The sequence below is a fragment of the Lactuca virosa genome, chromosome 3 (genome assembly GCF_052849685.1).
Source record: "Lactuca virosa cultivar CGN04683 chromosome 3, Lactuca_virosa_CGN04683_v6, whole genome shotgun sequence".
NCBI lineage: Eukaryota > Viridiplantae > Streptophyta > Magnoliopsida > Asterales > Asteraceae > Lactuca > Lactuca virosa.
Genome location: NC_136428.1, coordinates 326,836,524 through 326,852,429, shown reverse-complemented (window position 1 = coordinate 326,852,429; position 15,906 = coordinate 326,836,524). Strand labels below are relative to the sequence as shown.

Genomic DNA, 15,906 nt, shown 5'->3' with positions numbered 1-15,906 from the left:
TTTCACAAACTTAAAATAGTTTTTCAACACCGAATTTTTAATTATTATAGTGTTACAACACTGAAATAAAATTCATACAACCAAATTAGTCTTACAATAATACTTTTAGTCTTACAATAGCAATTTCATTTAAAATAATTCATTTCATATTTTGCATCAACTGCTCAACAGTTTCATCTTGTAATTGGGTCATATATTCACGATCTGGTGCAATATCATGTGTTGGAACCTCGTTTTAATCATATGTGAATCAAATATAAAGATCATTATGATGATATAGTTTTTAAAGACGTTTATATAAAATAATTAAATATAATATTTGCTAAGTAACAATACATAAAATTGTTAATTTAGCAAACACTATGTTCATTTTGTAAAAATTTTGAAGACGATGGTTATTTTTTCGGTTAGCTTCAATAAATTTGGTAATTTTAGTGATTAACTTTATAATATATTAATATTTGGTTATAGATAATGTAACACAAAAAAAAATATTTATATGAAATTTACCAAATGGTTTTGAAATTATGTAAAATATACTCGAATTGTTTATAATATCTTTTACAATACTATTAAAATAATAAACATGTTTAAAAAATTAAAACAAATCTATGTTGAATAATATTACTTAAAAGTATTGTGAGAAGTAGATTGAAGAGGGGTTCAGTATTATGTCACACAGCATACGCGCATCACAGCACATGTGCATCAGTTTTTAAGTTTGAACTCTTTTAAAAAACAAACAGTTGTAAAAAGTCAAGTGTTGTGCGGTGCAGCCAAAAATGATCAGAGGTTGTTTTTCTTTAAAAACAAAGAGCCCCTAAAACATCTTAAGCAATAACAAAACAAATAAAAAATTTTGAATTAAAATGATATACAAATCATTTGTAAAAGAAATCTTAAGTTTTTTTTCCTCTCCTTGATGTTCAACGGACCACACACATCGTGCATGCCTTTCCATCCGCTTAAAAAAAAGTTTTACTTATTTAGTATTATATTCGTGTGGTGCCTTTCCAACTGCTTAAAAAAATTTACTTAATATAGGAGTAGTAGACCTGGGAAAACTTGGCACGACACGACAACCCGACACGAAATTAGCAGGTTTGGGTAAGAGATTTCGACACGTTTATGTAAACGGGTTGACACGGCACGACGCGATAATTAAACGAATAGGGTTAGGGTCAATACTTTCAACTCGAAGTCTTCAACTCGAAGATGACTCGAATATGTCCCGTTTAATTATATATAATTTTTTATAAATTTCATATTTTAATAAATATTATACATTTGTAGTGGCCCAAACTCAAGAATTAAAAGTAAAATTCAAACTTTTAAAGTGACTTAATTTTACTCATCCTCACTACCTATCTCATTTGCTTCTCAACTCTAAATCTTTCCATTTTGCTTTCTAAAGTTACTATAATTTTTTTTTCCGTTCCACCTCCCAACTCCAGTATTTCACTTTTTCATTTTTTTTCCTCCATGACTCTTACTTTTCAACCTTTAAAATGTTTCAACCCGACATGACACAACATATTTATAAGGTTTAAACCTTAACCCGAAATCCAACACGAAATCGACATTAAAATAAACGGCTTGACACGACACGATAATTAAACGAGTCAGATTAGGATCAAACACTCTCAACCAGTGGCGGATACAGAACCAAAACCAACACCAAAACCAACGGTGGGCCAAAATATATAAAGGAAAAATATAATAAAAATTAATGAAAGAATATGATTTTTTTTTTGTTTTTTCTTGGTTTTTTTCAACAAGAATAGGTGCCAAAGAAAACTTAACTGAGGCCAATTGTTCAATTACATAACAAAAACTTTTTTTTGCTAAAATTTCCCATGGGATCTATTTTTAAGTGGGGTCATACACCCCACTTGCGATGCACTAAATCTGTCACTGCTCTCAACCCGTTCACGTCTTGATACGGCACGAACCCGACACGTTTGCGAGGTCTAATGAGTAGAAGTTAACAAATCCGAAAAACTCACTACCTTTCTTCTTTTATATGTATGCCGCTAGAAAGCTTGTTAAAACAAAATATGCACTTTGAAATTTAAACAACTTGTCATAATAAAACAATAAAAATAAGAGTTGCTTAATATACATTTGAAATGATAGCTAATCTTTGATTTTTCCGATAGGTCAAAACACTTGATAATGCAAAGGAGATTTCAGCCGTTCAAAAAATAGTAAGGTCCTGTTTGAAATGTGTCTGACCGAGTAGAGTCAGACGTTTTTGGCTGACTCGGTCAGCAAAAGCCGTTTGATAGTCGAATTGTGGCATCTGAGTCGGTAAGAAAGAATCTGATTCGGATAGATACAGGAAAATAGCTGACTGAGAAAAGTTTCACCTTTACTCTTGCCCTACGTTTTCTTTCAGCGCTTTCATCCTTCTCTTTCTTACAACGCCTCCTTCTCATCGATTCTGCGTTTTCCCCCGCCGACGATCTCCTCCACATCCAGCCTCCATCGGCAATCTCCTGCCTCTTCATCAGGTACGATCCCTTGCCTCTTCATCGCCGATCTCCATCCTTCTCTTTCGGATTTTGATTTCTTTTTTGTATGATTTCTTCAACTGATCATAATATAAACATAATCTAAACATAACCTGGTTTGAATTTTGGATTTTGATTTGTTTCTTGTTCTGAAATTTTGATTTTTGAATCCTGGATTCTGATGTTCTATTGAATTTTTGTTCAAAAAAAATTTGTTGTTTTATTCATGTTTGATGTTGTTTAAAAGTTCCGATTTTTAGTTGTTTTTGTCCATGTTTGCTGCAGAATTTTGTTGTTAAATTGTAAATCAGAATTTTTAGTTGTTAGGTGAGAAATAGCAATTTCCACTTCCAGGTTTCATGATTTTTTATGGGGGCACATTAGTCTTTTGTCTAGAAAAGTAGACAACAGTGCAGGGGAATCCATCCAAGAAAATGAGTCAGTATTTGACTTTGGATTGCAAAAGATTTGCATAAATAAGATGTCTTCTACCGATGAGTTTGCTGTTTTTGTTTCTATTATGTTCATTTTTGATGTTTCTATTTATGTTCTTTTCATATTAGGAAAATATTGGACTTAAATTGAATTTTTGTTGCTCTAGTGATGAATTTTTGTTCTAGCGATGAGTTTTAGAATTTTATTATTGATTGTTGTTGATTCATACAAGTTTTATATTTTATATTTATATACAACAATATGCATATTTCGTGACATTGTTCATTACAAAAACTTCCTTGCAAATTCTCAACAAATACCCTAGCCGGTTATAGTCTTTACTAAGCAAAGAGTTAGAACATCACCACGTAAATATAAGTCCAAACCATTTGTAAAAATCGACATCAAACAATAATACCATCAGTTGTGTGAGGTCACAATTCACCCAATAGGATCACACCAAATTAATATAAGTGGCCTTAATATAACGACAATAAATGAATAAGTGTAAACATCAACTACACTATATTGTAAAGTTTATGAATAAGTGGAAATATATGTTGTAAAGTTTGAAGCAACTGTCTACAATTGTAAATGGATGCAGGAAACAAAAAGAAGTTAAGAATCTACTATCATAACCATTTATTTATTTAAGGACATCATATTCTTATTATTTGATATTCAGCCAATGTGAGAGAATAAAAGGATAGAAATAACACACACACACACTCACACACACATATATATATATATATATATATATATATATATATACAAAGGGTAAAATGGTCATTTTTCATCAGTCAGCACATTCAGTCAGACGTACAATCAAACAACATGGTTTCTTACTCAGTCATGATTTCTTACCAAACAGACCTTTCCGAGTCAGCACTTTCTCAGTTAGTAACTATCAAACGGGGCCTAAATATAGTTTTCCAGATAAAACATCAAAACACTAATTAATAACAAAAATTCAAAACATAAATTAATATTTAACCCATTCATAATAATAATAATAATAATAATAATAATAATAAAATTGAAGAAAAATACAGTATTAAAAACCCAAGAAATGTAGGTAACTTTTTTCTCAAGTGTCAGAAAAATGATATGAATTTGCAAATAAATCCTTATAAAATAACCCAAGCAACAAATTACAAACAAAATTTTGAAAGTAGCTAGTTTTCAAGTGTTGGAAGGATTTAAGTCTTGATAATGCAACTAACATTCAAAGGTTGAGGGGGCTTATGTGCAAAAAATAGGTAAGTCGAAACCACATAAAAGAAAGCATCAAAACAAAATTGATAAAATGAAAAAAGTTTGAAGAAATACAAGAAACTGTAGAAAACACATAGATTGATCCTCATGGCATAAAGGTAAAAGTAAAGGTTGTGTGATTGTAGAATTATGATATTAAGAGTTTCTATCACCAATCCATCCATCGGTTGTGTGATTGTAGAATTATGATATTAAGAGTTTCTATCACCAATCCATCCATCCATCCCTAATGTCGTCTCTGTTGACAACACAACAGAAGAGAAGAGATTAAAAAATAATTAAGAAATAAATAATAGAAAAAGAAGTAAAACAATGACGTGGTAAACTTTTTTATACCTTGTGCCTCTTCTTCAACTTCCTTCCTCCAGCATCTGAATCCATGAAGGATGTTTGACCTTCATCACCTTCTTCTAGAGGTAAGCCTAAGGATTTAATATCATCATAGAAACCATCAGCTAGACCTGCCAGCCTGTACAACAAACAAACATCCACCATCAAAATAAGTTATATTTTTCATTTTTTTTTATTTAACTAAATGACTGACTGTATTTGTATTTGTACCCATTTCTTGAGTTGCGCATCTGTTTTAGCTTCTTCTTTTCCATACTTGTAAGAGGAGCACGGGTGAAGAGGTCTTCTTCCCTCCTTGCACGTTCTTCCATTTTTGCCTTATATCTCCTCACCTCACTATCATCTTCAGTACCAATAACCTCCCTCACCTATAAAATTATAATTTCATCAAAACCCACCAAACACACACCAAAAGCATTTTTTATTAAAAAAAAAAAAAAAGATAACCTCTTGGGGTCTTCCCTCGAGATCATTGATGAGATCTCTAGCATATTCGTTTTGTTCGGATTGTCGCAAGGCTTGTTTCTCTTTTCTCGACACATTTCTCTCTTCTTTTGACTTTTTCATTGACGCTGGAGCTATCTTCGGAGGTCGATACAACCCATCACCATCCTAATTCATTCATTCAAAAATATAAATCATTACATACAACATGTATATAATATTACAACCTCATAATGATAAAGAAAAATAAGTAACCTCGGGAGCAACTTTGTCTATAAGCATGTCTGGGTTTGGACGAAGCTTCAAAGAATCATCTGAAGCAACCGGTTTGTTGGGATCTACATCCTCCATTGGAATTGGATTCCCATTTGTTAGGCTTGTAAGTTTTTTAATTTGGTAATTCAGCTTCTTGTCAATTGGGCGGATCTGGATGCACATTCATTGTATTTGTAATTTTGTATAACTATTAATTCAAGAAAAAACCATTTATTGAGTCAAAAAGGATAAACAAAATGAGAAGCTGACCTTCTCCAAAAACAAACGTGTCTCTAAAAGACTATGGACAAGAGGATGTCCTTGAATTGGAAGTCCTTTGGCCTTGCGAAGCAAATAATATACAAGAGACTGACAGTAATTCAAAAGAAGCAAATGCTTTGCCTCAAGATAGCTCATCCCATCTGATGTTGGGTATACACCTGACTTTACCTAAAGATCAAAATATCATCATATACATAGTTACATTTTACCTCTCCATTTTTACTTAAACAAATTAAAGGAAACTTGGCACAAATAATCAAGTATTGGAGTTTCAAACCTTTGAAGTCAAGACATGAACTTTAGCTCTGAGATCATCTAACCCACTCTTTATATCTTTCAACACTGTAACTAGTTGAGGAGCTTCTCTGGCAAAAAGACAAATTCAAAATAATAATTAAATAAATAATGCAACCCGTAAAACTTAACATCATACCTTTCTATTTTGTCATTATCACCAGACAGCTTTGTATCTTCCATACCCTCTTTCTTCAGCCACTAAAACTTCCAAAGCTACAAGATATGACTGAGTTTTAGAAAAATCTCAACAAAATTTAAAAAAAAAAAAAATGGTAACAACTACTAAAAGCATAAAGGCATGGAAACGTGTGTTTGGCAAACACTGTCAATCATATAAATGTTTTGTTCGCATAACATTAGATTTGATGATTGATAGAGAGAGACTGAAACCCAAAACATCATTTAGTCACACGAAAAGAAAACAAAAGGTTTTGTTTCCTTCAAGTGCTCAACTTAATGAATCCTAAACATAAACTAATATAGAATTCTAAACTATGTGAGTGAGACCGATTCTTACATGAAAAACATTTATAAAGAAACAGAGGCATAACCAAACCCACGGCACCATAATGATAAAACCTAAATATCGTTTCAGGCAACTCAGATTCAAAATACTAGCTTTTCGGCAACACAAATTATACTGGAAAATATTAATTACTAGAAACCGTGATAAAAATTGGATGTATATAAGGAAATTTTTAACCGAATGTAATCATTCAGACAAACAAACCAGTTAATCCTTTACCAGGGATCCCATAAACAACTACAGCAGGTTAATTTTTTTAGTACCTTCGAGAAACAGAGGTATACAATCAGATGGTTTTTGAACCACAAAATACAAGTAAAAACAGAGGTATACAACCGTTCAAGATGGAAGTGACAACTTAGAAAAGTAACTAATAAGAAGTGAAGAACTAACAACTAAGAACTAGGAAAAGAAGGTGCTTACTTGTCGATTTTGCTACCTTCCTTGTTCCTTCTGAGGACGTGAGGTGCAGCGGTGGTGCACAATAATGCACTGGTGCGACACTGCGAGGCTAAACCTGAGAGAACGAGGTGAGGGTTGAGGGGTTGTTGGTTAGGGTTTCTATTTCTGATGGCTTGAAGCAAATAAACGATTATATTTTCTGTTTCAATAAAATATAGAATATTAATTAAAAATATACAGTTATATAATATAGATGACGGGTCATCAATGGGTCTATTTTTTATCGGTTTCAAACCCAATTGGTTGGGTCGATTTGAAGTGCTAAAACCAAACCCAAAACCTATTTTTTCGGTTTTAAAAAATCAAAACCCAAAACTGACGGGTTAGGATTCGGTTTCGGTTTTGGTTTTCGTCGGTATTCGGGTTTTTGGTTTCGGTTTTGCTCGACCGTAGATATTACAATAGGGATACTACCAAGTACTCTCAGTAATCAAAAAGAAATTGAGCATCTAAATGATTTGCTAGAACAAGCTAAGAGTATGGTTTAAGATTTACACAATAAACTTGAAATAAAAATGGATTTACCACAAAGAAAAAAGATGGAACTACAATTGATAGTCCAAAAGGGAAGAAGTTTGAGTTAATGAATGATATTGAAGCAAAACTTAAGGCCGAAAGGTTGGAAGAAAATATGAAGAGTTACACATTGCAAAGATTGTGTAATGTTGTGGAGGTAAGCTTATTAAGACCCTATTTTTATATAAAGTTGATAACGTGCCCTAGCAAGCCCGAAAAGAGTCGCGCCCGGCCGCGACAGAACGCCTGAGGGCTTAGCGCGCCCAGCAGGACAGACCCAGCGGAGCTTAGCGCCCGCCAGCGCCCCTGAGAGAAGGGCGGTCCTGCAGAAAGGCTCGCGCCCGCTTAGGGCGCCTCCCGTTCCAAGACAAATGATACGATCAAGCGACAAAGCAGACGATCAGGGCATTACTGCCAGAACCAATTGCAACGCTCTGACAGATAGAAGAGCACGATCCTCCAATCAGCTCCCCTGATTCTGTCGCCTCTGGTGATCATGTCTCGTACGGACGATCAGGAGCGTCTAATATAAAAGGCTACACCCACAGCCCCGAAAGGTAAGTCGCCTTCTCCAAGTAATACACACCAAACCCTAGAATACCTAACTGACTTGACCGTCGGAGCGTCTTTCCGGGAGCTCCTCCCGGGAAACGGCTGACGACCTTCTCTTCATTGTGACCTTGCAGGAACGGCGAAGCAGTCGTTTCCGGAGTTCAAACAAAACCTGAGATCAAGGTCGCATCATTTGGCGACATCTGTTGTGTGACAAAAAACATAACCAAAAGCACAATGTTCATCAGAAAGAAATGGCATCTGGCGACACCGGAGGTACCAGTGGGATACCAGCCAGTCCCACTCGGTCAATGGCGTCGTTAGAAGAAACGTCACCACCCATAGTGGTCGCCAGAGAGGTGCCGGATAAGGGTGGTTCGGTGGTAACCGTCGAACCACTAGATAGACAACAACAACCGGTCGGCGAGGGACACTTTTCCTCCGCCGCCGCCCTAACAACAATCACTCCGATGCAGACGTCTCAACCACCGCTTGCGCCGTCAACGGCAAACACCCATGTCGCAACACCGGTCCCACCCTAACAGCCGATGCCAATCCAGATGACAATGCCACAACCCACATTTTTTCAAACGCCGCCATTGGGCCAACTGGCAACGGCGCAACCGGTAGCTTCTCATATACCACCACTATTTAATCCAGTGGTGAGAGAGCAACAAACAACCCTTCAAACAATGCTTCCACTAAATCAGACGATCGACATTCAACCAACATTCCACCCATCGCCGATAATCCAGACACCAGCGGAAGCACAAGCAACTCCCTCAATGTCACCGCTGGCCCAAGCAATGGCAACCCAAACACCGGTTTTCTTAACATCACCGCTTCCGGCGAGTGCACCCCTCATTCCCGCAAATTCCCATTACCAACAAGCTACACCGAACAACCTACACACCCAAAACCTGCCCACGTCATCCAACCACCTGTTAACATTACCATTTTTGCAACAAGCGTTCTATGGCCCAAACCCTGCTTATTATACACCTTACAATAACTCAATCGTGCAACCGCATACCGTAGCCCAGCAGTACAATTTTCAAGGCATGCTGCCTATTCCAAACCAAGACTGTCTATCATGTAGCGTGACATCTCCATTCGCCAAAGAACTGCTAGACTACGAAATTCCAAACACAGCTAAACTCCCCAATCTTAATACCTACAATGGAACCACGGATCCGGACATCCACATCGACACATACGAATGGACGATGACGTCGCTCAAGCTGGACGAACGATTCTGGTGCACATACTTTCTGACAACTCTGGACAGAAACGTCGGAACATGGTTCAAAACGCTCCGCCCAGGAAGCATATACAACTTTGGACAGCTGAAATACCTATTTCTCACAAACTTCATGCAATTACGGAAGTATAAAGGCGACTCACACTCCATTATCGACTGCAAACAAAAAGAAGGGGAAACGGTAAGGGAATATTTCACGAGGTTCACGAACGCTACGCTGGATGTTCCACGACACGACGAAGGCCTAATAGCAGGAGCCTTCACGTGGGGACTCCTGCCGAGCCCTCTATCCTAAAAGCTCATGGGCAAGAAACCGTAGACACGGGCCGAACTGAAAGAAAAGGTAGAACAATATTTGAGACAAGAGGAAGGGGAGGCAATGAAACAAGCATACCTGAATGCTATGACCACCCCCGCAAAGCGCCACAGCCCGCCTCACGCAAAAGCACAAGGCGGGAACAGACATTTTGGCCGAGGGAAACGCTTGCAAGGGCGTTTCAGGCCATTCACCAGAGATGACAAGCGGGGCCGACGGCCAGACATCTATGTGGTCACAGACAAGCAGCAGCCAGCGAAAGTAGCGAAGGGACGGTTCTGCGAATACCATAAGAGCAAAACGCATGACACCACCAACTGTTCGGTGTTTAAGAGATAAATAGAGGAAAAGCAGCTAAAGGGAAACCTCATCGAGGTAGCACGAAGCCTTCGCGCCAAATTTGACGCCGAAAACGCTAAGTATGAAACAAAATAGCACGCTCAACCCAGGGAAATCCTCATGATACGAGCTAAGCGGGAGCGACATGACGAACAGGACGACCTAGCAAGACTCACCACGACAATGCAAGGGCTCACATTTTCAATGAGAGACCCTCGAACCAAAGGCTGGAAGGGAGACAACCCACTCATAATCCAAGGGTCCATTAGAAACGTAACAATCCATAAGGTGTACATCGACACAGGCAGCTCGGCGGACATCATCTACGAACATTGTTTCCGTCTCCTCCCAGACATATGAAAGGAGAACCTCAAGCCCGCCACATGAAGGCTCTTGGGTTTCACAGGGCATAGCTTGTGGCCCATAGGCACAATTCACCTGCCTCTCACGCTGACAAGTCACGACAAGCAGCGAAGGAAGACGGCTCTAATCGATTTCGTCGTAATACGACATCCGGCAGAGCATAACATCATTCTGGGAAGGACAACTCTACTCAAGCTTGGAGCAGTCCCGTCAACAATGCACGGGATCGTAAAATTCAGCACCACCGAAGGGCCAGGCACAGTCCTCGCAACCCCACCAAGGGAACTGCAATGTTTTGAAGTCATGCGACCGGCAGAAATAGCACAAGAAAGCAAAAAAGGCACAGGTCGAGTTAACAAACGGGAAGGAAATCATCCATGAAGAACACCTGGATCAGCCGGTCAGAGTCGGCAGCAACCTCCCTGAACCAGCTAGACACGCGTTGATCAACCTTTTAAAACAATATAAACATGTGTTCGCATGGACCCCCACCGACATGATAGGGGTAGACATGGAAGTTATAGAGCACATGCTAATGATCAAGCCGGGCGCAAAGGAAGTTAAGCAGAAGAAGAGGGTTCAAGGGGGAGACCGCAATAGAGCAATTAATGCTGAGGTAGCCAAGCTAACAAAGGCAAGGATCCTAAGGGAAGCGATCTTCCCAACCTGGATTGCCAACCCTGTTATGGTAAAGAAGCACGATGGCTCGTGGCGCATGTGTGTCGACTACTCTGATTTGAATAAAGCATGCCCCAAAGATTGTTATCCTCTGCCAGAGATCGATCAGAAGGTAGAATCGCTGCATGGGTCCAAGTTAAAATGTTTCTTGGACGCGTACTGTAACACCAGTCAAATTTAGGTCAAAATTTAACTATTCTAAAATCTTATTTGGGTTAAATGAAGTAGTAGATATTGTGGCAAGGTTTTTGGAAATATATAAAGAACACTGAAATCCGAGTTATAACGAAGAAGTTATGACATGTCGAAGTTTCGCGACAGATTCGGCACAACGTTGTTGGACGTAATAAGTGAATTTTACGATAGAGCGATATTTAGTCTTAGCGATCTAAACGAAAGTCGTAGAATACGTTAAACTGAGAATGTGCATAAAAAGAACGTCTAAATCTGACTTCGTATGAGGAAGTTATGATTTTTCGAAGTTTCGACTTAGCGGTATGCAGCCCAAAGTTCGAATATGAGATCGAGTGATTTCTAGCCGAAACAATCTAAACGAGAATCGATTATCTCGTCAATAATAGTCCAGCGGTGAAAAGACAGACGAAAACGGATGTCAGATGAAGGAGTTGTGAATTTCTAACGGAGTTTTCCTGTCCCGGCCTACTAAAAATAATATAATAAAAAAATAAAGTCAGAATTAGCCAACGGAGTCTTAACGAGAGTTGTAGAGCATAATCTCACCTACGCGTGGATATAAAGAACGTCGAAAATGGAGCTTGTATGCGAAAGATATGAATTTCTGAAGTTCAGGACGCGAACCCCGACACTGTGTCAGAGTTCACGACGTGAATACAGTGTTCACGACGTGAACTAAGTATTAATGACTTCTGGAGCCTGACAGACGCAAGTTGCGATGACGTACCTGATGACTACTGAACTCACGACGTGAATATTTGAGATTCACGACGTGAATCCAGAAAAATGACCCTATAAATAGAAATCGAAGGTCTCGGGTTTATGCTGCTCAACTCTACTTCCCTTTCCACTTTTACTCTGTGTTAAGCATCCCGATACTACCCCGACGCCCCGGTTACGTGTCGAAGCCCTGACAGAAGCCCGAAGTTCCCAATATTTCCGAGAAATCGACGTCTTTCCGGTCGAAGTGCTGCCCGAGCAAAGTATCGTTTTCATCAAATCGTCACTTCTACCAAGTGAGTTCATACCCCTATCACTACACTTTCAAATACTTTTAAATGCTTTTAAACACTTTTAAGGGGGGATACAAGTAAACACACGGTTAAACTCGTGTGAAAACATCAATCTTTTGCTATACTTTCCATACTATTGTTATAACTATCATATGAAGTTGTTAACATGCAAAACATCACACATCACACCTTTACCCTCATGGGATACAATATGTTTTATAAATAGAAATATATTTTATCTATATGTTTGCACACTACATCATACCAAGGGTAACCTTTTCAACTATAACATTACGTTTATACAAAGAAAATACATATCGTTATTATGCCTTTATCAATACTGTAGAAAGGGTAATCATTTTGGACATAAACATATACATTTCAAAATACGTGACTTAATGGAGAATATGTGAGTCATTCGTCTTCATCGTACCTATCAAGGTATACAAGAAAGCCCTGGTTTATAACTAGAGTCTCCGTCCGGAGAACGTGATAAGTGTGTATAGATCTATACGGGACTGATGATCCCGCGCCCTGACTGTTAGCTACAGTACGCGGGGTGACAAATATCATAACATTTCGATGCCTGAAGAACGTCGCTACAAGCAAATCCATCATAGTACGGTTATGAAAACTCACAGGATAGACAATTATTATGGTATTATGTTTTTACAGGAAAAGTAATATTACAGTTATTTTTACGTGAAAATACAAGCTTCCTATAGTTTTGTTTACTAATAAAACTATACATCATCATTTTAAGTATGACATATTTACTTACAAGTTACAGTCTTGGACATTTAAAACTGCTTTTCAACTATAAGAAAATATCGGATTTTCTGGTCAATACATTCATTTTATACAACATCGATTCATAACTCATTTTATAAGAAGACATCGGTCTTGATTCATAGTAGACTACAACTCAACTCATGGAAAATATAGGATTTTCCGGGATAAACATTATCATTTTACAAGTAAACGATTTACAATTTAACTTTCTGGAAACAAATACGATTATTTATTTCAAAGCGGCATTCTTTAAGTAAAAGAACTTATACAATTTTTGTCTTAAGGTACTAAGACTACATTCCATTCAACTAATAAGAAAATATCGGATTTTCTGGAAAACAAACGCGAACTTTCGAATGGCATGCATTTACTCAAATAACTACTTATGAGCTCACCAACTTAATTGTTGACATTTTTTCTTTGAAATAACTTGTATTCTCAGTAAATCGCTAAACACCAGGTTAGCAACTACTTTTGGGGACTAATGCTCTGGCATTAGTAACATCTTTTGGAGCATCATATTGTATTTGACTTTCGAAACATGTAATACAACAATCATGTAAACTTTTCGAATATATATTATGGTGGTGTGTACTTTCTTTACTATTCAATTGTTATGATACTGTACATGACGTCCTCCGCCCCCAAATGTTTCCGCCGTTCAAGTTTGGGGGTGTGACACGTACAAGGGGTACCATCAGATCCTGATGAGCAAAGACGACGAAGAGAAGACAACTTTCTACACAGACCACAGAGCTTTCTGCTACACCAAGATGCCATTCGGGCTAAAAAATGCAGGCGCAACATACCAATGATTAGTCGATTCCATATTCGCTAAACAAATTGGAAGGAATATCTAGGTATACGTCGACGACATAGTCATCAAAAGCCCGGACGAATAAAAGATACTAGAGGATGTGGAGGAAACCTTCAAGACATTAGAAAAAGTCAGGATGAAACTAAACCCCGACAAGTGCACCTTCGGAGTAGAAGATGGGCAGTTTCTGGGATACTATGTCACTAGGCAAGGAATACAGCCTAGCCCAGTCAAGGTGGATGAGTTCATGGAGACCCCGTCGCCAAGCACCCTCAGAGATGTTCAAGGCTTGAACGGAAAGCTCACATCCCTCAGACGCTTCATTTCGAAATCGACTGGGAATGCTATGCCAGTCTTTCACACGCTCAAGGGTTGTATCGAGAAAAATAACTTCCAATGGACAGCAGCAGCGGAGGCAGCACTTCAGCAAATCAAAGAGGCCTTGCATAAATTACCCACACTGGTTAGTCCTATCCCAGGCGAGACGTTGTAAATGTACCTCTCAGCCTCAGCTGAAGTCATCTCGTCTGTTTTGGTCATGGAAAGAGAAGGAAGGCAGACATCGGTCTACTTTGTTAGTCGGGCATTGCAGGGCCCCAAACTCAATTATCCCACTCTCGAAAAACTAGTGCTCGCACTCATCTATGTTGTGCGGCGCCTGAGGCGCTACTTCCAGGCGCACCAGATAGAAGTACTAACAAACTGTCCAATCAAGCAAATACTGCTCAAGCCAGAGACCTCTAGACGGCTCGCAAAATGGGCAATCGAACTGGACGAGCACGACATTAACTACCGTCCACGAACGAGCATCAAAGGGCAGGCGCTTGTAGATTTCCTGCTCGAAATCCCCGGGGAAGGGGAAGACATGAACCAGGAAGGAATACTAGCGACAGGGAAATCACCAAAGGATAGCCAGAGATGGACTCTATACACGGACGATGCATCTAGCATGGAAGGCTCAGGAGCAGGCCTAATCTTAACCAGCCCAAAGGGGGAGGAAGTCACGTATGCCCTCCGTTTTGACTTCCATACCTCCAATAATGAAGCGAAATACGAGGTTTTGCTCGCCGGCCTGCGGTTGGCCAAACAAATGGGGGCGGAAGCAGTGGTAGCCATGACAGACTCAAGACTGGCCGCCAACCAAATCAACGGAAGCTTCGAAACAAAAGATAAAAGGATGGAGAAGTATGTCAAGATAGTACAGCGGCTTGTCAAGCCCTTCAAAGAGTTATCATCAAGTAGATACTAAGAAGCGAGAACAGAAGGGCATACGCCCTAAGCAAGCTAGCGTCGACATGCTTTGACCACCTGTCCAAGAAGGTCCTAGTGGAGGTGCTCAAAGAAAGAAGCATGGACGAGCGACAGGTGAACACCTTGACGATGGCCAAGCGCACATGGATGACTCCTCTGATCGAATATTTGCATCACGGTATTTTACCAGACAGCCATGAAGAGGCCAGGAAAGTACGCGTTAAAGCACCCTCGTATGCGCTTGTGGACGGGGAGTTATATCGGAAGGGATTTACGACACCTTGGCTAAAATGTGTAGACGAGGCCAAAGGCAGAGAAGCACTCTAGGAGGCACACACCGATCAGGAGGGCGCACACGAAGGAGCGTGCGCTTTGGCAGGAAAGGTGCTCTGCATGGGCATCTACTGGCCAACCACACATCAGGATGCATCGGAGTTAACAAAAAAATGTGTAGAATGCCAGGCGTACACCCCAGTCCATGGGAACCCCTCGGCTCCCCTGACAAACATATCCAGCCCATGACCATTTTACCAATGGGGGATAGACATCGTGGGGTTGTTCCCAGAGGCCCCGGGCAAGGTAAAATATTTGATCGTCGCAGTAGATTACTTCACGAAGTGGATAGAGGCCAAACCATTGGCATGTATATCGGGGAGGCAAGTGATCAAATTCATGTGGAAAAAAATCGTGACCAGATTTGGGATTCCCAAGATACTCATCAGTGACAACGGGCTGCAGTTCGCTGAGAACCCATTCAGAGATTGGTGCACCGACAAAGGAATCACGCAGAGGTTTACATCGGTAGCACACCCTCAAGTGAATAGCCAGACAGAGGTGTCCAACAAAATGACCGTAAATGGAATCAAGAAGCGTCTTGGGAAAGCTAAGGGAAATTGGGCCCAAGCACTGCCAACCGTATTATGGTCATACAGGACAACACCAAGAGTGGGCACGCAAGAGACTCTATTCA

The 15,906-nt window shown here is 39.4% G+C and overlaps 2 protein-coding genes across 2 annotated transcripts; one reads left to right on the top strand and one right to left on the bottom strand.

The window, feature by feature from the left end:
- Positions 1 to 4,226: 4,226 nt before the first annotated feature.
- Positions 4,227 to 6,970, bottom strand: LOC145167389 (Sas10/Utp3/C1D family). Its single transcript, XM_079086585.1, has 9 exons — positions 6,805 to 6,970; positions 5,992 to 6,068; positions 5,836 to 5,923; positions 5,547 to 5,726; positions 5,277 to 5,447; positions 5,025 to 5,189; positions 4,788 to 4,945; positions 4,563 to 4,695; positions 4,227 to 4,464 (listed from the first exon to the last, which is right to left on the bottom strand). The coding sequence occupies exons 2-9, from the start codon at positions 6,033 to 6,035 to the stop codon at positions 4,453 to 4,455; spliced, it is 951 nt and encodes a 316-aa protein (XP_078942711.1). The 5' UTR covers positions 6,036 to 6,068; positions 6,805 to 6,970; the 3' UTR covers positions 4,227 to 4,452.
- A 7,208-nt stretch (positions 6,971 to 14,178) lies between these two features.
- On the top strand, positions 14,179 to 14,934 carry LOC145164751 (uncharacterized). The gene has a single exon (XM_079083440.1). It carries the CDS (start codon positions 14,179 to 14,181, stop codon positions 14,932 to 14,934), a length of 756 nt encoding a protein of 251 aa, XP_078939566.1.
- Positions 14,935 to 15,906: the final 972 nt, after the last annotated feature.